This window comes from Rutilus rutilus, assembly GCF_951802725.1.
Source record: "Rutilus rutilus genome assembly, chromosome: 4".
NCBI classification, from domain to species: Eukaryota; Metazoa; Chordata; class Actinopteri; order Cypriniformes; family Leuciscidae; genus Rutilus; species Rutilus rutilus.
Window position 1 is genome coordinate 1,137,813 of NC_140212.1, and position 23,488 is coordinate 1,161,300.

At 38.5% G+C, this 23,488-nt stretch overlaps 3 protein-coding genes across 6 annotated transcripts in view; 2 read left to right on the forward strand and 1 right to left on the reverse strand.

Annotated features, from left to right (window-relative positions):
- tmem181 (transmembrane protein 181) overlaps window positions 1-15,970 on the forward strand; it is a 21,173-nt gene extending 5,203 nt beyond the window's left edge. For both annotated transcript variants that reach the window (XM_084408162.1, XM_084408163.1), the window contains exons 5-17: window positions 6,918-7,042; window positions 7,177-7,308; window positions 8,416-8,496; window positions 9,705-9,804; window positions 10,124-10,254; window positions 10,451-10,542; window positions 10,621-10,678; window positions 11,632-11,734; window positions 12,669-12,720; window positions 13,055-13,137; window positions 13,852-13,941; window positions 14,035-14,101; window positions 14,684-15,970. In XM_084408162.1, the coding sequence (XP_084264288.1) occupies window positions 6,918-7,042; window positions 7,177-7,308; window positions 8,416-8,496; window positions 9,705-9,804; window positions 10,124-10,254; window positions 10,451-10,542; window positions 10,621-10,678; window positions 11,632-11,734; window positions 12,669-12,720; window positions 13,055-13,137; window positions 13,852-13,941; window positions 14,035-14,101; window positions 14,684-14,768 (1,199 nt within the window). In that variant the 3' untranslated portion in view covers window positions 14,769-15,970. The remainder of the gene's footprint in view (window positions 1-6,917; window positions 7,043-7,176; window positions 7,309-8,415; window positions 8,497-9,704; window positions 9,805-10,123; window positions 10,255-10,450; window positions 10,543-10,620; window positions 10,679-11,631; window positions 11,735-12,668; window positions 12,721-13,054; window positions 13,138-13,851; window positions 13,942-14,034; window positions 14,102-14,683) is intronic.
- dynlt1b (dynein light chain Tctex-type 1b) lies at window positions 15,378-19,567 on the reverse strand. 3 transcript variants are annotated; one of them, XM_084408166.1, is made up of 6 exons: window positions 19,019-19,567; window positions 18,542-18,710; window positions 18,275-18,316; window positions 17,260-17,383; window positions 16,935-17,012; window positions 15,378-16,114 (listed from the first exon to the last, which is right to left on the reverse strand). In XM_084408166.1, the coding sequence occupies exons 2-6, from the start codon at window positions 18,566-18,568 to the stop codon at window positions 16,044-16,046; spliced, it is 342 nt and encodes a 113-aa protein (XP_084264292.1). In that variant the 5' UTR covers window positions 18,569-18,710; window positions 19,019-19,567; the 3' UTR covers window positions 15,378-16,043. The 3 variants fall into 3 exon arrangements, with proteins under 3 accessions (XP_084264292.1, XP_084264291.1, XP_084264293.1); XM_084408165.1 differs by having other exon boundaries at window positions 19,059-19,564; XM_084408167.1 differs by having other exon boundaries at window positions 15,974-16,114; window positions 18,542-18,573; window positions 19,059-19,543.
- On the forward strand, window positions 19,413-22,989 carry rpl18a (ribosomal protein L18a). Its single transcript, XM_084408164.1, has 5 exons — window positions 19,413-19,920; window positions 20,837-21,016; window positions 21,703-21,832; window positions 22,052-22,161; window positions 22,845-22,989. Exons 1-5 carry the CDS (start codon window positions 19,903-19,905, stop codon window positions 22,935-22,937), a joined length of 531 nt encoding a protein of 176 aa, XP_084264290.1. The 5' UTR covers window positions 19,413-19,902; the 3' UTR covers window positions 22,938-22,989.
- The last annotated feature ends 499 nt before the right edge of the window (window positions 22,990-23,488 follow it).

Genomic DNA, 23,488 nt, shown 5'->3' on the forward strand with positions numbered 1-23,488 from the left:
TGATCTTTACTGAATATCCTCATGATTTTTGGCATAAAAGAAAAATCGATAATTTTGACCCGAACAATGTATTGTTGGCTATTGCCACAAATAGTATACCCGTGCGACTTGAGACTGATTTTGTGTTTCAGGGTCACATATTGTATATTATAAAAAGGGTTATATAAATAAATTTGACTTTAAGTTTATAGTTTACAAGTTTAGAGATTATAGTTCAGATATATACACTGATGTCTAAGGTAGTGATCAAAATAGAGTAAATCACTTTTGAAAGTAACGTGACGCTTCAGATAAAGATTGTATCGATTACATCGTTACACCAGTAGGTGGAGACAAGTGACTGTTAAATGTGTGTCACTGAATCATTCATTCATGACATTCGTTCAAAAACACTGATTCATCCAGTAATGAAACAAGTGAAGTCTTTACGAGTGAGTCATTGAATCATTCATTCAAGAGATTCATTGAAAAACACTGATTCATCCAGTAATGAAACAAGTGAAGTCTATATGAGTGAGTCATTGAATCATTCATTCAAAAGATTCATTGCAAAACGTTGATTCATTCAGTAATGAAACAAGTGAAGTCTTTACGAGTGAGTTTAGTTTAGTTTAGTTTATTTAGATCCCCATTAGCTGCTGCAAGAGCAGTAGCTATTCTTCCTGGGGTCTATAGACTTCAACAAAAATATATATATTTTATAGCATAAAACAATACATTATACAGACAAAAAATGGAGTGCACACATTCATACATAGCAATACAACGAACGTACTAAACTAAAAACAATAAAAACAACAAAAACAACAGCTCTACATTATCATTATGATAATACACAGTTATAGCTTACTACTATAGGGTTCATAACTTTTCACAAATGTTTTCCCTCTCTTTAAACATTCATATAAAAAAAAAAAAATAAATAATAAAAAAAAATAATAATAATAATAATAATAATAATAAAAAAAAAAAAAAAAAAATTATTCTAATGTAAATAAATAAAGTCTCAATCTTTTACGAAAAGTCATTGCATTCATTCCCAAAATCAAAAACTGCGGAAGAGAATTCCATGCCACCATTGCTCTATACAGCACTGTCCTTTGCATAAGGTTAGTTCGACATGGAGGTAACAAAAAGCGACTCTCTGTTGACTGACGAGTGGAATATTGATGCACAACACTAAAAAAAGACAGTCTGCTGTATAATATTTCTGGCATTTTTGCAACAATCATTTTTCTTACAAAAATAACAATACAATAATTAATCCTACTTTTTACACTTAGCCAAGCTAACCTAGTATTCAATTCCCTAACACTAGTCCTGAAAGGGCAACTTAAAACTACCCGAGCTGCTTTATTTTGAGCAACTTGCAATTTACTTAAATTCATTTCAGTTGTACTTGACCAAATAATTGAACAATAATATAAATGTGATAAAACTAATGATTCTACTAATATTTTCATCACTCGATTTGGAATAAATTTTCTGCAATGCTTAACAACTGCCAGACTCCTGCCCATTTTCAATAATATTTGATTTATATGACTATTCCAATTTAACAAACTGTCAACAGTCACACCGAGTAGCTTTACCTCAGTAACCTGTTCTATTACAATACCCCCCACAGTCAGACTCAACACAGGCGAATCTTTTAACAAATACTTGGATCCCAACACCATACATTTACTTTTCTCTGCATTAATCACCATTTTATTGTCCCCAATCCAATTTTCAATTAGCTTCAGTTCAACTTGTAAAATTGAATTAAGTTCAACAAGGGTTTGCGCGGACGTATAAATTGTGGAATCGTCTGCATATAGGGCCATGGTGGAATTCTCTAAAACAAAAGGCAAATCATTTGTAAAAATAGAAAATAAAAGTGGCCCAAGGCAACTCCCTTGTGGCACACCACAATCAAGAGTCTGTATATCAGAATTACTCCCATTAAATATTACAGTAAATTCCCTATTGGCAAGATAACTTTTAATCCATTCAATAGCAGATTTTTCAAAACCATAACAGATTAACTTATGCAACAAAATTTCATGATCAAGTACATCAAAAGCAGCACTCAGATCTAACAATACTGTTCCGACAATCTTTTTATTTTCAATATCTTTTATCCAGTCTTCAGTTATCTGAGCCAAAGCTGTTGTTGTCGAATGTTCCTTCCTATATGCATGCTGATAAACAGAATTTAAATCATTTATACTAAAATACATACTGACCTGGTCATAAACAATTTTTTCTGTAATCTTACTCAGAATAGGTAAAATACTAATTGGTCTACTATTTTTTCCTGACAGTGATTCCTTATTATTCTTTATAAGTGGCATAATTTTAGCGACTTTCCAACTAGTAGGACAAATGCCCTTCTCAAAACTTAGATTTATTATATGACTTATAGGCATAGCAATCACATCCGCAACTAATTTCAATAATTTTGCATCAAGGTTATCAGCACCAGATGGTTTCTCTTTCATTACTTTTAATAAATTCTCAACTGTAGTAATACTTACTCTTTCAAAGTCAAATTTGCATGCTTTATTCCCCATTATTTTATTACATATTGTTGTATTATTTAAATAACTTTTTTGTTTCAGATTCATGCCTTGTCTTAAAGTTGAAACTTTATTCTTAAAATAAGAACTTAAATGATTTGCAATATCACTGGGTTTAAACAAAAATAATCCGTCAACTTCAATAAAAGATGGCACTATTTCAGCTTTTCTCCCCATTATTGTATTCAGCATACTCCAAATTTTATTACTATCAGATTTTACCTCTTTAATCTTAATTTCATAATAATTTCTTTTTTTTGTTCTGTTTAGTTTAGTAACATAATTTCTTAATTTCCTATACTTATTCCACAGGATACTGTTACTTGATATGATTGCTTCTGCCTTTAAATCATTTCTCAACTTTATTTGCTCCTTAAGTTCCAAATCTACCCAAGGGGCAGCAATGGTTCTCACAGTTATTCGTTTCAATGGCGCATATTTATCCATGATTGGCATTATTAAGCTAGTAAAAGCCTCTAAGGCTCTATCAGGATCATCTTCAACTAATATCCTTGACCAATCAACATTTCTGACTTCTTCACAATATTCGTTTTCATTAAAATGTTTAAATATCCTTTTAACAATCATTTTCTGCCCTGATTTGGGAACCTTTGTTTTCCTACTAATTGAAACTAGATTGTGATCACTAAAACCTACCGGCACAGAAATAGCTCTTGAACATAAGTCAGCGGCATTAGTAAAAATAAGATCAATACATGTAGCTATTTTTGTGCCATCAGATCTAGAAGAAACTCTAGTTGATTTTTTAACAACTTGTGATAAATTACAGATATCTGTTAATGAAAGCAACTTATTTTTTAACGAACAATTATTCAAATGCCAATCAATATTCAAATCTCCTAAAAAATATATTTCATATTTTGTGTCACAAACCCTGTCTAACATAGTACAAATCTTATCTAAATAAACTATAGGTACATTTGGTGGTCGATAACAAACACCAATTAGAACAGGCCGAAGATGTGGTAACTGTACTTGTAACCACAATGCCTCTACACCCGCAAAACCAAAATCATTTCTAATTTTTACAGGTATTTGATTTTGAACGTAAATTGCAACCCCACCACCATATGCATTTCTATCATATCTATACAGATTGTACTTATTTATATGCAATAATGAATTGTCCATATTTATATCTAAATGTGTTTCTGATATTGCCAGAATATGCAAATTATTGTTTGTTAGAGTTTCCGATATATCCTGAACCTTATTTCTCAGACTACAGACATTTAAATGTGCTATACGTAACCCTTTATTAATTAATCTATCTTTTACCATAAACCATTGTATCTGAATGAACATCTGTCAATAGTAAAGCTGTACAACAACCGTGAATAACATCTAACAAAAAAGCATACAGATAAACCCACATAAAAACAAACCACCAAAACAACATACAAACACACACACACACACACACACAGACACCCACACTCATGCACACCCCACTTGTCAACATAAGAGAACCAATTGGCAGCCTCGCCATCTCCAGACATAAATAAATTATTTTCACATTACTCTGCGGTAACGAATACATGAACTTATGATCATTTGGTTATTATGAAACATTCCATTCTACAGTCTCAAAATTCTTCCTGCTACCTCTTATCGAGCCTCTTCCATCTCTTGTTTGTCCAGCTCAGGCTCTATGACCGTCTTAAAAAATGTCTCAGCAGCTTGATGGTTAGAAAACTTCTTCGTATCTCCTCTGAAAGTCAGAATCAAGGTGGCAGGGTGAATTATACCATGCTTAACTCCCGCATTCCATAGTTTCTTCCTCACATCCCGAAAACTCGCCCGTATTTTGGCCATCTCCATTGAAATATCTGGAAAGAAGCGAAGTTTCATTCCGCGAACCTCTAGCACCTTTTCTTCTTTCGCAATCCGCACAATCTCATCTCTCACCCCCAGCCTCTGCAATCTTACAATCATTACCCGTTGTCCAGATTTACTCTTAGATCCAACACGATGCGCAACCTCCACCCCTGGCTCGAGCTGGAGCTTTTCACTGAACAACTCTTTTAGCAGTTGAGACATATAACTTGTAGGATTTCCCTTCTCAACATCAGAAGTCAGGCCCATAACACGGACATTGTATTTACGACTGTGACTCTCCAAGCGCTCAAATTTCACCTTAAGTTCATCATTGTCTTTACGTAAACTTTCATTTACAGCCTCCAGTTTGGTTATACGACTTTCGAAGCTACACAAAGAAGCCTCTATTTCACCAATTTTTGTAGCACAACCAAGCACCTGCTCCTTAACAGCATTAAGCTGCGGTTGTAGTCTATTAATCGCCTCTTCAAGTTCCTCTCGCATTATCCTGCGAATCAGAGAGGTTAATTCTTCCATGTTAGCCTCTTTAGCTGTCATGTCTGTAGCGATCACCTGCTGAGCGAGGTCCACTTCTCCGTGCTTTGTTTGTGCTTTTTTCTTCTTTGGGGGCATAATATACGACGAACCTCAGGCTTTAAACAAATTTCATGCTAGATCAGAATCTTATTTGTCATTACCACAGTTTTTGTCGAATTTGTCGGAGACTGGCGTTATCCGGTATGCCTAGCCTTCGCGCATGCTCAATTTTGTAGTGAGTCATTGAATCATTAATTCAAGAGATTAATTGAAAAACGCTGATTCATCCAGTAATGAAACAAGTGAAGTCTTTACGAGTGAGTCATTGAATCATTCATTCAAGAGATTCATTGAAAAACACTGATTCATCCAGTAATGAAACAAGTGAAGTCTATATGAGTGAGTCATTGAATCATTCATTCAAAAGATTTATTGAAAAACGTTGATTCATTCAGTAATGAAACAAGTGAAGTCTTTACGAGTGAGTCATTGAATCATTCATTCAAAAGATTTATTGAAAAACGTTGATTCATCCAGTAATGAAACAAGTGAAGTCTTTATGAGTGAGTCATTGAATCATTAATTCCAGAGATTCATTGAGATTCATTGAAAAACGCTGATTCATCCAGTAATGAAACAAGTGAAGTCTTTACGAGTGAGTCATTGAATCATTCATTCAAGAGATTCATTGAAAAACACTGATTCATCCAGTAATGAAACAAGTGAAGTCTATATGAGTGAGTCATTGAATCATTCATTCAAAAGATTTATTGCAAAACGTTAATTCATTCAGTAATGAAACAAGTGAAGTCTTTACGAGTGAGTCATTGAATCATTCATTCAAGAGATTCATTGAAAAACACTGATTCATTCAGTAATGAAACAAGTGAAGTCTTTACGAGTGAGTCATTGAATCATTAATTCAAGAGATTCATTGAAAAACGTTAATTCATCCAGTAATGAAACAAGTGAAGTCTTTACGAGTGAATCATTGAATCATTCATTCAAGAGATTCATTGAAAAACATTGATTCATCCAGTAATGAAACAAGTGAAGTCTTTATGAGTGAGTCATTGAATCATTCATTCAAGAGTTTGTTCAAAAACGTGGATTCATCCACAATAAAACATGTGAAGTGTCTAAGAGTTAGTCATTGAATCATTCATTCAACCTGATTTTTTTTATAGACTGATTTAAATAGACGGCCTCAGTTAACTTTTTGTCCACACACACTCACAGCTCATCCACACACACTCACAGCTCATCACACACACTCACAGCTCATCCACACACACTCACAGCTCATCACACACACTCACAGCTCATCCACACACACTTACAGCTCATCCACACACACTCACAGCTCATCCACACACACTCACAGCTCATCCACACACACTCACAGCTCATCCACACACACTCACAGCTCATCACACACACTCACAGCTCATCCACACACACTTACAGCTCATCCACACACACTCACAGCTCATCCACACACACTCACAGCTCATCCACACACACTCACAGCTCATCCACACACACTCACAGCTCATCACACACACTCACAGCTCATCCACACACACTTACAGCTCATCCACACACACTCACAGCTCATCCACACACACTCACAGCTCATCCACACACACTCACAGCTCATCCACACACACTCACAGCTCATCCACACACACTCACAGCTCATCCACACACACTTACAGCTCATCCACACACACTTAAAGCTGATCCACACACACACTCACAGCTCATCCACACACACTCACAGCTCATCCACACACACTTAAAGCTGATCCACACACACTTACAGCTCATCCACACACACTCACAGCTCATCCACAGTAAAATCTAGTCTAGTAAATGACATGTTATTGTTTAGGTGTGTATTCAGAATCGCGATCTTTAAAGTAAAATCCTGATTCTCTGTTGGTCCGGAGTCGTGCAGCTCTAATGAAATGTGTTCAGATGTAGATTTGAGTTGGAGGGAGTTCGGGATGAACGTGGAGCTGCAGGGCGTGATGGAGGACGCCAGTGTGATGCGCATCAGCGACAACGTGCACAACAAAAACAGAAGCCTTCGGTGCGCCGCGGTGAGTCCTGATCCTCGCGTGTGTGTGTGATCTTCATGGGTTCATTCCGATCTTCATGAGTCTGTGTGTGTGTGTGTGTGTGTGTGTGTGTGTGTGTGTGTGTGTGTGTGTGTGTGTGTGTGATGGTCTTTCAGCATCAGCAGGCGTGTGATGAGATTATCGTGTTGCATCTGGGTTACCTGAACTACACTCAGTACAAGATCAACGTCAGCTTCAGGAACCTCCAGCAGGACCTGAAGGACAATATCAAAAATGTCACTTTTGTAGTAAGTTCACATCATTAATCGTGTTTCACAGACAAAACGAAAGGGTATTTGCACCCATTCAATCATTTATTCATGAGATTTGTTCAAAAACGTTGATTCATCCAGTAATGAAACAAGTGAAATATTTATGAGTGAGTCATTGAATCATTCAAGAGATTCGTAAAAAAAAAAAAAAAAGATTTAGTAAATGAAACAAATGAAATCTTTGCAAGTGAGTCATTGAATCATTCAAGAGATTCGTTCAAAAACACAATTCAACTAGTAATATTAAACAAGTGAAATATTTACAAGTGGGTCATTGAATCATTCAAGAGATTCGTTCAAAAACACAATTCAACTAGTAATATTAAACAAGTTAAATATTTACAAGTGGGTCATTGAATCATTCAAGAGATTCGTTCAAAAACACAATTCAACTAGTAATATTAAACAAGTGAAATATTTACAAGTGGGTCATTGAATCATTCAAGAGATTCGTTCAAAATTTCAGATTCATCTAGTAAATGAAACAAGTGAAATCTTTGCAAGCGAGTCATTGAATCATTCAAGAGATTCGTTCAAAATCTCAGATTCATCCAGTAATGAAACAAGTGAAATCTTTGCAAGTGAGTCATTGAATCATTCAAGAGATTCGTTCAAAATCTCAGATTCATCCAGTAATGAAACAAGTGAAATCTTTGCAAGTGAGTCATTGAATCATTCAAGAGATTCGTTTAAAAACACAGATTCATCCAGTAATGAAACAAGTGAAGAATTTACGAGTGATTAATTGAATTATTCATTCATGAGATTTGTTTAAAAACGCTGATTCATCCAGTAGTGAAACAAGTGATACGAGCAAGTCACTGAATCATTCAAGAGATTCTTTAAAAAAAATGAATCCGGTAATGAAACTTGCGAGACCAAAAACCTAGAAGAAGACCTTCAGAAAAGTCCCACAATGCTCTCAAACTCTTAGACTCCTATTATTAATCGTTTCATTGGTGTTATTGGTCATCATGCATTATATGAAGTGTTTAGCTACAGATGTAAACGCATGCATGCACTTTTTTTTAAGTTGAAATGTTTTCAATAGTTCTGACGCCCGTTTCTCTTGTTCTTTACCAGTTTAAGATGTACAACACCACGTTCTCTCAGGTGGAGATTTGGTTCCGGTTCGTGTTTGTTGTGATGACCTTCATAGTGACTGTGAGTTACAGCTCCAAAACCTCTGCAAATCACACGCTTATGATCGTTTGATTAAGTCATGTGACTCGCCAGCTGTTTCAGTCAAACATCAAATTCTCCTAAGCTGTTCACTAGGGATACATGATATATGTTCATTAAGTTGTGTTGAGAAAGCCAACTTACTGATATTGTATTTAAACTTATTATTATTCTTCTGACCCTACATTTTCTGGCTCTAACTCCTCCTAGAGCTTTAACTCTACATACTCCAAACTCGGCTCAGACCTTCAGACCGTTCTGACTCGAGCTGCTATATCTTTTCTAACTGATCCAACTTACGGTTTTCCTAAAAATGACGACTAAAACTTGGGAAAATCCAATCGACTTTCATTGCAGAATGTTCTATCTCTATCTCTTTCTAACTAATCTATCTATCTTTCTTTCTAACTAATCTTTCTTTCTTTCTAACTAATCTTTCTTTCTATCTATCTTTCTAACTAATCTTTCTTTCTTTCTAACCTATCTATCTTTCTGATGGACTGTATTCCCTTCAAACGTTCTGGCTAGGCTTTTTCAAGCCAACTTAAAGTTTGCCAACAAACTTTTTTTATCTAGTTTTCAATGTTATCGTTATCGGCCCGATAAGAATATTTGGCTGATGTATTGAAGCCGATAAATAATGTTTTATTTCCTTCAGCTGAGACGCTTCAGATGCGCACTGTTCAGCATGATGGATTTGAATTGAAATATGATTGGAATCACTCAAAAAAGGAAAATACGGTTCAGCGCAAGTCTGTCATATCGGCTACATAAAATTATAACGAGAACATCTTTATAATTGTGTGTTTGGGATGTGGATTTTAATAGTGAGACTTTTGTTTTTATAATCAGGCTCTCAAAAATCATATAAAAATTTGGATTTAGATTTATCGGGCCAATATATCGGTTATCGGCTTTCAAATATAAAGAATTATCGGTATCGGCCAGAGTTTTCCTATCGGTGCATCCCTACTACCATTAAATGTAATATTTGAAATCACCAATATTTGAAATGTCTCATTAATGTTGATTCTAAACAGCTGCAGTGATGCGATGACTTTACTAATCAGCGATTGGCTGTTGTGTTTAGAAGGCGGGGCTTATTCCTCCATATTGCGTGTTGCACTGATCGTAGCACGAGTGCGCCGTGTGTGTGTGTGTGTGTCTGAGGTCTTTCTTGTTGTGTGTAGTGTATGTTTGCTCACTCGCTGAGGAAGTTCTCCATGCGGGACTGGGGCATCGAGCAGAAGTGGATGTCGATCCTCCTTCCTCTGCTGCTGCTCTACAACGGTGAGACACACTGATGCTTAGACGTTTGGAGTCTGTGAAGTGTTTCTTTTTCATCAAGACATTTATAATGTAACAAAAGACTCAAATAAATGCTGTTCTTTTGAACTTTCTGTTCATCAAAGAATCCTGAGAAATAAAATGTCACAGTTTCAACACTGATAATAATCATAAATGTTGAGCATCAAATCATCATATTAGAATGATTTCTGGACGCACTCACTCACACTCGCACTCACACATACACAAGCATTCACACACACACACATACACACACTCACACACGTCTCATTGACTGATGTTGTATTCCTCCATGCTGCAGATCCCTTCTTCCCGCTGTCGTTCCTGGTGAACAGCTGGTTTCCGGGAACGCTGGACGCCTTCTTCCAGGCTGTGTTTCTGTGTGCGCTCCTGCTGTTCTGGCTGTGTGTGTATCACGGCATCCGAGTGCAGGTGCGTTCCTCACACTCACAGATATTCATGAGCAACAATAAATCATGTTTGGCATCTGAAGTCTTCAATCATAATGTCATGACTCTCCCCACAGTCATTCCGGCTCTGAGAATGTGGTTTCATGTTGATTTTGAGGAGCACAAATTCTGAATTCCTTCACACAACATCTAAATGTGTTCTGATGTTTCATCTTCAGGGCGAGAGGAAGTTCCTGACGTTTTACCTGCCCAAGCTGATCATCGTAGGGCTGTTGTGGTTATCGGCCGTCACGCTGGGAATCTGGCAAACGTAAGAAACGCGCGGCTCTTGGTTAGTGTAACTGCTAATGCATCATGGGATTATCATCATTTTTGTTGTTGTTATTAGGGTGAATGAGCTTCAGGATCCCACGTATCAGTACAAAGTGGACATCCAGAACTTCCAGGTGAGTTTCTGTCGGTCCAACACCTCAATACTTCAATAAGTTAATACTTAATTTCATCACATTAGTCAAATTGCATTGTTGAGAGAAAAAAAAAAGTCACGTTTTATTATTACATTTAGAACTGATGTGAAATACTGCTAAATAAACCGAGATGTTAACATTATAAACACTATAAAAATTTATTTTAGTTCCTGTCACTCCACAAAAAATCATTTTGCGTTTAACAGATCTAAGAACAGAAATGAAAAATATAGTGGCATTCGTTATAAACGACACGCATTATGAACACCAAGCCTGAACTAATGTAGAAATAAACATTTCTCTCTCATTCACACAAATACAAATGTGTGTTTATTAATGCAGTTAATATCGTGACAGCGTGATAAACACGACTTATGTTATTAAAGTCAGCATGAAAGGGAAGTTGCGCTGGTCTGTTCTCCTCAAATGTGGGCGGGGCTTGATTTTGTCCGTGTGGAATTGATTGGATGGTTGTGGTTTGCTATTGGCTGATCTCATGTGAGTGACAGGTTATAGCCCCGCCCACATCATCAGAGAAGAGAAGAGATGCTGTAAGAGGAACTTATTCTGATTCAAGATTATTAACACGATGTGCACCGATAAATCATTTAGAATAAACACTGCGATATTCCATAAAACAATAAGAATTGTCAATTTTGATTTCATGCTGACTTGAAGTAACACTTTACAATAAGGTTCATTAGTAAACATTACTTACTGTATTAACTAACATGAACTAACCATGAGCAATACATTTGTTACAGTATTTATTCATATTTTGTTTGTTAGTTAAAAAATACAACCTTTGATTTTAATAACAAAATAGTAAATGTTGAAATAGTAAATGTTAGTTTACATGAACTAAGAATGAACAGTGAACCTCATTGTAAAGTGTGACGGAGAAATGTGATTTGCGTGTGTGTTTGCTGCAGGGCATGAAGATCTTCTTCCTGCTGGTGGTGTGTGTGTATGTCCTGTACCTGGTGTTTCTGGTGGTGCGCGCCTGCTCTGAGCTGAAGAACATGCCGTACACAGGTAACACACACTCCTGACACGAGGAACACCTGAGCCGTGTTGCTTTTAAAAGTAATGCATTACAGTATTGAGTTACTTAGTTACTTCTTATGAAATGTAATGCGTTACGTAACTTTTGCGTTACTCTTTCTCCCCTGGGCTCGGCTTGCTTGTTTGGTATTTTTTTTAATAACAACAAAAAAAGATTTATTTTTGGTAAATGTAAAGGCAGTTTCACAGCGACAGTGAGATGAATAATCCTCAGGATGAAGGAAATGCAGATTTAACCCTTTCAGCTTCTGTTATTCTGGATTAAAGAACAATAGGAGACAGGAGGAGTTCAACACTCATTTCTAAATTATTAGTATAAACTTATTAGTACGGCTGAATTAGATCATTGAAGGTCAGTTAATAAAGTGAGATTAAATACATAAAGTATTTTTGTGTCATTTAATATAGTTCATTATAAAAGTTGTGTGTAAAATTCTGAGATTGCATTTTACTGTTTTTATTCATTTTGAGGAATACTGAATGTTTTCGTGCGAGTGAGACGAGTAAAAGCATGATCACATTTAGTCTAGAACTATAATAACCATCATACACACACACACACACACACACACACACACACACACACACTCTCTCTCTCTCTCTCTCTCTCTCTCTCTCTCTCTCTCTCTCACTCACTCTCACACACACACACAAACTCTCTTTCTCTCTCTCTCACACACACACACACAAAAATGTTCTCTCAACATGAGGACAGGAGAGCTGTCAGTCAATAAAGGTGAAAAAGTAACTTAGATATTTTGTTGTAAATTGAAAAAGTAATGCATTACTTTACTAGTTACTTGAAAAAGTAATCTGATTACATAACTCAAGTTACTTGTGATGAGTTCCACACAGCACGGCTCATCAAGCATTAACATGCCGGGTTCTTGTCCCATGTGCTCAGATCTGCGGCTGAAGTTCCTGACAGCGCTGACGCTGGTGGTGCTGGTGATCAGGTAATACACACTCATCCTGCTATTTAAAGACGACTTATCCTGCAAAGTCTAGGCTCGACTAGAACAGGTTTTCTGCTTGAATGTTGATTATTTCCCCATATTCGCAAGTTCTGTCGTTATCATAGTTCGGCGTATCATCAGAGTCGGTGTTTCCTGAAACCATCGTTCCAACGAGCATTCGCAAACAGCATCGCAGAGTCGTGTGTTTGTGTCAGTTTAATGTACATGCTATATTCTGGGCAAATCTAGTCATGTGATCATTTATGCATATGCAGGAGATGTAAATGACATTGAGATGGTCATGTGTTGTAATTCCCTGTTCCTCTTTCTTCAGTGTGGTTATACTGTACCTGAGATTCGGATCCAAGGCCTTGCAAGACAACTTTGTTGCCGAACTTTCCACCCACTACCAGAATTATATCCTTTCATTGCAGGATCGTGCGAGATCATCCCCTCTTTAATGATGTTTAAAGTGCCCTATTATGCTATTGTAAAGTGCTAATTTTAGTTTAGGAGTCTCTTACAAAAGACTCGCATGCATCCAAGATTAAAAAACACTTTAATTTCCTCATAATCTCCATTGCAGCATCACCTCATTTTCTCTCCGTCTCTGAAACGCTTCAGTCTCTAAGCTCCGCCTCTCTGAGAGCTGCCCTGCTGTGATTGGTCAGAAAGCAAACGCTCATTATCATATCTGACTCTCAGCTCTTGATCTCAGTGATACGAACAGTAACGATGGCGTGGGGTTTACCGTATCAATCTCAGAAAACAGCGTCTTCTCCACATGAACAACACGAGCCAAACTCTTCCAGTCTCAGATACACTACAGTGTTTGAGGGCGGGGCTAAGAGATGCTGCTCAGCCAATCAGGACCAGAGGCGGGCATTATGCAAATTAGTTACATGTGAGACTGGAATCACTGACTCGTTTCAGCAGATCAGAATCGCTTCTTTCTTTTAGGAGACTTTATTTGATCTTTGAAACTTTGCAGAGCTTTTACATTCACAAACCGCTCGATTTCAGGGACTGTTTGAAAAAGTAAAATGAGGCACTTTAGAAATGACTATAAAATGATGTAAGTATTAATAAAAAAGCAACTCATCTGAAGTTTTCCTGAATGTTTTTCTCCACCGGCCGAGTTTCTGTCCTTCTACGGCCTCCTGAACTTCTATCTCTACACATTAGCGTTCGTCTACTCGCCCTCCAAAAACGCTCTTTACGGTGAGCTGACCTGCACTTCAACATCGAGTGTTATTTCACACTGACTCCTTCATCACTGACTCCTTTGTCATGGAAATGTTTTCCCTTTCCCAGATTCCCAACTGAAAGACAATCCTGCTTTCTCCATGCTCAATGACTCGGACGACGAAGTCATTTACGGGTACGTTCCCTGCGTCAGATCCACAGTCAAACCATGATGTATTCAGACGCCTTCAACATCTCTCACATTATCACAGTTTATTCGCTAGTTTAGAAAATGGTACTAAAATATGAGCAGAACTCAGTTGATATTTGACTGGTTTTGTCCGTCCTTCTGTTAGACTGTCTCACACATGAATTATGTTGAATATCTGTCAGCTGTTAAATTAGATAATACCAGTTTAGCTCAACCAATCACCAAGCAATGCTTCATTGTGTTCAGTCTGTGTGTAAAAAGAGCATTAGCAATTAAAGAAAACACACTTCAGCAAAACATGATCAGCTCAAAGTGTCTGAATCAGTTTTGGTCCCAAATTTGTATAAATGTTACTGGTATGAAGAATGTTTGTGTGTAATATGTCACAGTTTACTTTATTATGCTCTCCTCACTTACATAATGAACTATAGTGAACTAGTAAAAATGATATCTGGTGTCTGAATAATGTTTGGTTTGACTGTAAACCGGTTTAAAACGATCCTTTCAGATCAAGCTCTTCTTATTGTGAGACTTTGTGTGTGTGTGTGTGTGTGTGTGTGTGTGTAGGAGCGATTATGAAGAAATGCCTCTTCAAAATGGCCGCGCCATCAAAGCCACCGCCAAATACCAGGACGAGAGCGAAACCGACTGAATCTGGTGTGACTCCGGATCGCTCCTGTGTGTCTGAATCTGGTGTGACTCCGGATCGCTCTGTGTGTCTGAGGGTTGTATATAGACTTGTTGTTGAATTGACGCCAGTCTCATTATATACTGTGTACATATACAGGCCTATATATTTTTAGAGGTAAAGTGATGTTTTTGAATGTAACTCCAGTGGAAGAAGCAGCTCCAGCCGCCCTGATGATGATGATGATGATGATGATGATGAGACCCGTCTGTCTTTAGCCTCAGTGAGTGTCAGTGAAAGGCAGCGTGCAAATATCAATTATACATCTGATCTCAATACTGTTGAACCACTATTCAGGGTGACTTACGTGAAAAAATGGCCAGATTATATTTCACTTATAAACTAAAAAGAGAAAAAGAAAGAATGAATGTATTTTTTCTTGACGGGGGAAAAAAAGCAACAAAAAAAAAAGTTCCGTTTTTTTTTTACACAAATGCCTTGATGTGCGCTTGCAACCCCTAATGTTTAATTTTACAAGTAATATTTAGTTCCTGCTGATTTCTTGCAGTGCACTTACATGTTTAACTCATGAAAATAATGCAACGATAAAAATGATTAAGGTCCAAACAATTTCTACCCAATGCATATTTTTATTTTTTTGCATTTTGGAGTGAAGTGACCTGTGCGTGTCATGTGACGTTTTCTGATGTTTTCTGGCTCGTTTGAGCCAATATCCAGATCTCATGTGCTCATGTGAATATCTTTTTTTCTTTTTTTTGATAAAGAAATCAAGCCTTGTGTTCTTTCCTTTTCGTTTCACATTCCACAAGCCTTCTTTTCTCACATTCCTTTTTCTTTGTGCCTGTATTTATTATTTTGTGGGTGTCAATCACTTAATGAAATCATTCGGTTTCCTCAGTTGTTTATCCGTCAGACCTGTGTAAGTGTTTGTTCATTGGATTGGAGCTGTAATGATGTTTGGGTGGAGGATCCGCCTGTAACGGTGCAGAAATGTTTCGCTTCACAGATAAACATTTACTTGAGTTTAAAAAGGTGGTTGACGTTTGATGCACTGATTCATTAGTGTAACACGGTCAGGGTCAGCAGGTCCAGTCTGTGCCTTCAGTGTGTGCACAAGATCACTCCTCAGTCCAGACGCTCAAGCCAGAGAAGTTTGTGGAAACTGTCTGAGAGAATAAAACCTGCAGAGATTTTTAAGACGTGAACTTGTGTGCTTTTATTGTACTTATTTTGACTTCATCTAATGCAAGCCGAACACGTCAGGTGATGCGATGGTGTTTACAGGGCGAGTCCGAACACACTGACGATGCAGAACAAGTACTTATTTTCCCATCTGACGGTGCAGCTGCCTGAAGAAGAGCAGTTCAGCATTACATAGGAACCGTATCGAGCATTGCCATTCAATATTACTCTGCTTTAAACACAATTGCAAAAAGTTTGATAGTTAACTATTAAATAAGAGTCAGTAATACGCTATAATAGTGCAGTGCAAAAAAAAACTAAATATTCGTTTTTTGTAATGACAATATTAGGCTGTTTTTTGTCAAATAAAACTTCTGTAAAATGTTAAAGTCGCCCTGTGGTGATAAATCAAGCTTTTAATGTTGTTTATGTGTCTATGTGGTGTTATTAATGTGCTTTAAGACAAAGCATGTGTAAATTCATAAGTCGACACCATTGCTGAGTATTTCCTCCTTAAAACTGCAGTGAACCAAAGACAGTCTCAAACACACGCTTTGAAATCGCTGGTGTTTCTGACGTCACAAACTACCTTGTAACCAATCAGATCAACGTGTGATCGTCAACCAGTGGATCGAGTGAGCTGAGTGAGTGAGTGGAGGCGGGGCTCATTTGCATATTCATAGAACCGCGAATACTAAATGAGGCAAGGGTGTCGAGTTACAGTCAAGATATTTTAAAAGGAAAAAATGCTTAAATATGTCAATTTGGTGATCAAAGATGAGTCTTAGGGGATATAATGATGGACTGCAGGGAGACTTTAACATTATACCTCTAAAACTTTAAAGTAGGGTTATTTGGTATTTCTTAAATATCTGCAAACATGGTATTTTTATGCTTTAGAACAGTCCAAAAAAATGATGTTTAAATAAAAACAGGTGTATATTATGTCACACATATATATATATATATATTATGCTGGAGTCGTACCGTCAGTAGTGCTGTCCCAGAAGCAGGAGGAGGCCGACTGAAGACCAGCGCCGTTCTTCTGCATGATGATGCATGTGACTGAGGAGAGAAGAGAAGAGGATCAGTGAAGAGAGGTTCTCCAGATGTTCTCCTGACACACAGATGTTCTGCTGACACACAGATGTTCTCCTGACACACAGATGTTCTCCTGACACACAGATGTTCTCCTGACACACAGATGTTCTCCTGACACACAGATGTTCTGCTGACACACAGATGTTCTGCTGACACACAGATGTTCTCCTGACACACAGATGTTCTCCTGACACACAGATGTTCTGCTCACCAATGTATTTGAAGGGCTTGGCCAGTTTGCTGAGTTGAGAGAGACTCTGCTCCACGACACTGGACGTCCACTGACACACACGCTTGTGCTCGAAACTGCTGCGACCAATCACTGACTCCAGAGACTGAACACACACACACACACACACACACACACACACAGCAAACACACACGTGCAGAAATACACCAGCGTCAGAAATCATGCTGTCCATCATCAGAGTTATGACACACTATGTACAAATTGTACACACACACACACACACACTCACTCACTCACTCACTCACTCTCTCTCTCTCTCTCACACACACACACACACACACACACACACACACACACACACACACACTCACTCACTCACTCACTCACTCACTCACTCTCTCTCTCTCTCTCTCTCTCTTACACACACACACTCAATTCAATTCAATTCAATTCAAAATTGCTTTATTGGCATGACTGTACATATTACAATATTGCCAAAGCTTGTAAAAGACATCAAAATAATAAAATATTACAACATAACTTAAATCTAAATGTACTACTTAACACACTTACACACTCACTCTCTCTCTCTCTCTCACACACACAGACACACACACACACACTCACTCTCTCTCTCTCTCTTACACACACACACTCTCTCTCTCTCTCTCTCTCTCTCTCTCTCTCTCTCTCTCTTACACACACACACTCACTCACTCTCTCTCTCTCTCTCACACACACACACACACACACACTCACTCACTCACTCTCTCTCTCTCTCTCTCTCTCTCTCTTACACACACACACACACACACACACACACACACACACACACACACACTCACTCTCTCTCTCTCTCTCTCTCACACACACACACACACACACACACACACACACACACACACACACACACACACTCACTCTCTCTCTCTCTCTCTCTCTCTCTCACACACACACACACACACACACTCACTCACTCACTCTCTCTCTCTCTCTCTCTCTCTCTCTTACACACACACACACACACACACACACCTCTTTAATGATGGCGCTCACTTCTTCCACCACGAAGGCGGTCTAGAGGAAGACAGGAATAAACAGAGAGAGAGAGAGACTCTGTTTAAAGCTTCTGAACTGTTGAACAAACAGCGAAAACACTGAAATCTACTGTATAGTGTGTGCAGGTTAATCGGTTAGCAGCTGTTAGCGACTAGCTTAATTGCAACAGCAAAGAATAAACGAATTATAAGTAATTTACGAGTGTTTAAAGCAAACATATTTTATTTTTTTTATCGTCTTTACCTCTTCTGCACTCTGATCATCATCCATGTTTCCTTGTTTTGTCAATCGAAGCCTCAGCGGTTGTCATGGAAATGACGCACCGTTCACGTCACGACGGAGGATCAGAATCAGAAAGAGCTTTATTGCCAAGTGTGCTTGCACCCACAAGGAATTTTTCTTGGTACTGAAGCTTCCAGTGCACATATACAAATACAAATACAACAAGAACACAGTAATACAAATTCTAAGAATGAAAATATATAAAAAATAAATAAAAATAGTATAAAAGTAAAAAAGTAGGGTCACAGTTGGGTTTAGTCTGAATAAACATTTACAGATTATGAACATATTTACAGTATTTTGAGTAGTATGAATAATATAAATATCACCTGAATTAGAGAATATTACACTAGACAGTGGGAGTCTAGCGCATGTTACAGATTATAAACATATTTACAGTATTTTGAGTAGTATGAATAATATAGATATAAATATCACCTGAGTTTATTGCACTAGACAGTGGGAGTATTGCACTTACAGGCATATGCTTTGGGGGGCATGTTAAGTGTTCAGAAGGGAAATGGCCTGTGGAAAGAAACTGTTCCTGTGCCTGGAAGTTCTTGTGGCCAGTGATCTGTGTCGCCGTCCTGACGGTAACAGTTCAAACAGGGGGTGTCCAGGGTGAGTGGAGTCTGTGATGATTTTACCTGCTCTCTTCCTCACTCTGGAAGAGTACAGGTCCTGGAGGGTTGGCAGGGGGGCACCAATAATCCTCTCTGCAGTCCGGACTGTCCGTTGTAGTCTCCTGATGTCCGATTTGGTAGCTGAACCAAACCAGACAGTGATGGAAGTGCTTAAGACAGACTCAATGACGGCTGAGTAGAACTGGATCAGCAGCTCCTGTGGCAGATTGAACTTCTTCAGCTGGCGAAGGAAGTACAGTCTCTGCTGGGCCTTTTTCACAATGGAGTCAATGTGATTTGCCCACTTCAGGTCCTGGGAGATGGTAGAGCCCAGGAACCTGAATGACTCCACTGCTTCCACAGTGCTGTTCATGATGGTGAGAGGGGGGAGTGCTGGGGTGTTTCTCACGCCTAAAATGGATCACGCCATTTTAGGATCACGCCTAAAATGTAATAACTGTAATTTTCTTTGTTCTAATTTCTAGTTCTATTTGAAGGGCATTGACATATTTGCTATTGAAATATTATTTAAAATATTTAGTCATTGAAATCACGTATATAAAAATACAGCCGTGATTGATCGCTGTGACTCACCAATAAGAGCAGCTCCAGCAAGCCCCGCCTCTCGGAAGAGGATTGACGTCAGCATTCCCCGCCCTGCTGCTTCCTCTTTCACAGTGGCCGTCGGCGAGAGACACCATGAAGGCGTCTGGCACAGTACGTAAAATCCTTATTTAATCATTTCACAGTCGCTTAAATCGCACAATTATCATCCGAAAACACCTATAAGACACTCATTTATCCATAACAGCGATTTAACACGACACATGTTCAAGTTTAAAGCGTTTTATTTGCTTTGACGTGTTGATTGTAGCGAAGAGAGAAACATGGCGGCCGGAGAATCGCTCCATGTGCTGATCGGTGATCACACACACACACAAAACCTCACGATATTGCGTTGATTAGCTCTCTAACACACTCTCAGTGATTGATTCTTGTATTACAGAGTGTATCAGTGAGATTGTGTTCTCGGTGGCTTGTTTTCTGAGCATTATTCGAGATCAGTGTGTTTAGGCCGCGAAGTGTCAGGATTGTTTAACGGTTATGATGATGAATACATTTGCGCGCTTTCAATCAAATGTGTATCAATCTTAGGTAAATATAGTTTAAAGATGTTACATTTTGGGGGGTTGTAAACGGGTTAACATACTAAGTTACGGCAATGATTGCAACCCTGCTGGGAAAAAAACATAAAACTGTTTAGCTGATTTTGGCCACTTTTTTGGGCTATTCAAGCTGGGAGACCAGTTAAAACCAGCTTGTCCAGCCTAATTTAGTGTTTAAACAGGGTTTGGTCGGCTTTAAACGGGTTAACATGCTAGGGCAATGATTGCAACCCTGCTGGAAAAAACAGCTAAAACATGCTGTCTTAGAGGGGTTTTGGCCACTTTCTTAGCTAGTCACCAGTTAAAACCAGCCTAATTTAGGGTTTAAACCGGGTCTGGTTTGTCTTTTAAACAGGTTAACGTGCTAGAGTAATGATATCAATGCCATAGACACCAACATCTTGGTGTTCAGGTGAGATTATGAGCTAAAGTGTGTATCTCTGACCGTCTTTCTCTTGTTTCTGCAGCTTCGGGAGTACAAGGTTGTTGGGCGTCTGTTGCCCTCCGCTAAGAACCCCACACCCCCCCTGTACCGCATGAGGATCTTCGCCCCGAACCATGTGGTGGCCAAGTCTCGCTTCTGGTACTTCGTCTCCCAGCTGAGGAAGATGAAGAAAGCCAACGGAGAGACCGTCTACTGTGGCCTGGTGCGAACGCTGTCTAATCGAGACGTCTATAAGCTCTGTTTCTGAGGCTTACGGCCCGTTCACACCTATAACGATAACTATATTAGCGTCCACACCAACGAACGATAACGTCTTTTTATTCTAAGCACACTTTTATTCAAAGTAGCGAAAATGGATCATAGGCATCTCGAATGTTGATCCACTTCCTAGCTCTATACCCTATAAATAAATACACACATATATCACAAAGCAATTTGACTGGTTTGTTACAAATTTGGAACACAAAATGAGAAAGTAGTAAAATAAAAGCTTCAAAGTTGTCGAAACTAGTGCTGGATACTTGAGGTCATCGTTACACTATTTGCTAGCCTTCATAATGATCTCATCAATACTTCAAACCATTTATTCCAAGGGTATGACCGATTGCTTTCCATATAGCCATTTTTTTTTTTTATAAACATATCCTTGAAAGGGGTTTGACTTGTCAAACGGTGGATTTTTCTGGACCTCTGAGATTAACTTCTCCACAATGTCGTTTTAAATTCGAGTGGATTCTGATTGGCTGTCAGTGTTATCGTTCGTCAGTGATCCCAATGATATATCTTTATCGTTATCGTGTGAACTCTGCCATTCTTTAATATGGAGAGCTGTCTTTATGGTTCTAGTCATCAGCCTTTAATGTGTAACCGTCTTCTGTTCGTGCACAGGTCTATGAGAAGTCTCCTCTGAAGGTGAAGAACTTCGGCATCTGGCTGCGTTACGACTCTCGCAGCGGGACACACAACATGTACCGCGAGTACCGAGACCTGTCCACATCTGGAGCCGTCACTCAGTGCTGTGAGTTTCCTAGAGAACACTCGTGTTCGACCCGCACGCAAACCCAAAGGTCATTTCCCCCCAGTGTTAATGCCCTTGCTATGTGTGCGCAAAGAAAAACCGAACCTTGTCGCCTTTCTTAGGCTGTAAAACGTGCCACTGAAAGTGAATTCAAGGTGCGACATGATTATTTCTCGTGTGTGTGTGTGTTCCCTGTACTGATGTGTGTTTGTGCTTCAGATCGTGACATGGGAGCCAGGCATCGTGCCCGCGCTCACTCCATCCAGATCATGAAGGTGCAGGTCATCGCCGCCAACAAATGCCGCAGACCCGCCATCAAGCAGTTCCACGTGAGTCTCCTGACCGCAGAATTAGCTTTTAGCCAGCTTTAGCACACGTCCCTCATCCTTCCCTCGCACTTTATTACATCTTTCCCTCGCGGGTCAAAATGACCCGACGCCCTAATTTATACTTTATAAGCTTATTTTATTTTCATTTTAATGCTATATTTTTTATTTACCTTTAAATTACTAGATTTGATCAACAAATAATTTAAAGCACATTCCTCACATTCTTTCAACTTAAATTCAAAATAACTAATTCAGCTCAAAATATCTTACACTGGGAGACTTTGAAGACCTCTAGTGGAACAAATATATGATATTTCATGACTCAAGATGGCCTTAAAGCTCTATATGAGCTGTTCCGCTGGGTCCTAAAGCCAGTTTCTCTTCAGTATGTGTTCAGATACACATGTAGACATAAATCATTTTGAGCATTTTTAGGTTTTTCTGTGTGTACTGAAGCATTCCTCGCATTCATTCCTAAGGGGGGCAAATTGAGCCGCGAGAGAAGGATTTTTTTATTTCAACCACAAAACTCCTCAGATCCATTCATATTTTGTGTATTCGTGGTTCAAATGCGACAAGTCTCCTGATGAACACTCAAATTAGAATATTAATTAAATGAGTTTGGGTTTAAAATGGCTCTAAAATGAATGAATGCTTGACTATATTGTGTCTTGTTTCCACAGGACTCCAAGATCAAGTTCCCTCTCCCCCACAGGGTCCTGCGCCGCCAGCACAAGCCCCGCTTCACCACCAAGAGACCAAACACTTTCTTTTAGAGTGTGTGTTCTTGCTTTTCACATACAGACGAATAAAAAGTGGAGAAAATCACCCTGTTCTAGTGTGTCAATTCAATACAAAGATGCTTTTACATGTTATGCTGATTATTAACTTATGGTAATTTTAAAATGCAGTTGCAGTTGTAAGATCATGGTGTCATTGTTTTTTGCCAGCCTCATCACACTAATGAGAGAGAGGAATTGCAATGAAAGTGTCACCATGCAAAAGAGTAATCAGCAAGCCAGTTACTAATGAACTTTAAAGAAAGACACAGCAGACCATTAGAAGTATAATATGAGATTACGTAACCGCATTTGGTTAATTTGGACGTTATTCCATTATGTATTTTATCAGAAAATTTGTAAATATAGCTCTGGTTGGCTGAGGGTCAGGTGTTGTAATTAAAACAGCATGTGTATATTGTGCTTTTATTATTGCGTATCTCAAAGGCTTCTGCTGTAGGGTGTTCAGATGAAGAACTTCAGGTGTGTTTGATAAGAGACGGAGCTGGACGCTTTTAGTCAGTCCAGTAGAGATGCAGGTAATGCGT

Excerpts from the sequence above, each read along its gene's own strand:
- rpl18a (XM_084408164.1), top strand. Across the intron at positions 21,017-21,702 it reads AGACCGTCTACTGTGGCCTG|GTCTATGAGAAGTCTCCTCT; the intron begins GTGCGAACGCTG and ends GTTCGTGCACAG. Across the intron at positions 21,833-22,051 it reads TGGAGCCGTCACTCAGTGCT|ATCGTGACATGGGAGCCAGG; the intron begins GTGAGTTTCCTA and ends TTTGTGCTTCAG.
- dynlt1b (XM_084408166.1), bottom strand. The coding sequence starts at position 18,568 with ATGGATGATGATCAGAGTGCAGAAGAG. Across the intron at positions 18,317-18,541 it reads ATGATCAGAGTGCAGAAGAG|ACCGCCTTCGTGGTGGAAGA; the intron begins GTAAAGACGATA and ends GTCTTCCTCTAG. Across the intron at positions 17,384-18,274 it reads TGAGCGCCATCATTAAAGAG|TCTCTGGAGTCAGTGATTGG; the intron begins GTGTGTGTGTGT and ends GTGTGTGTTCAG.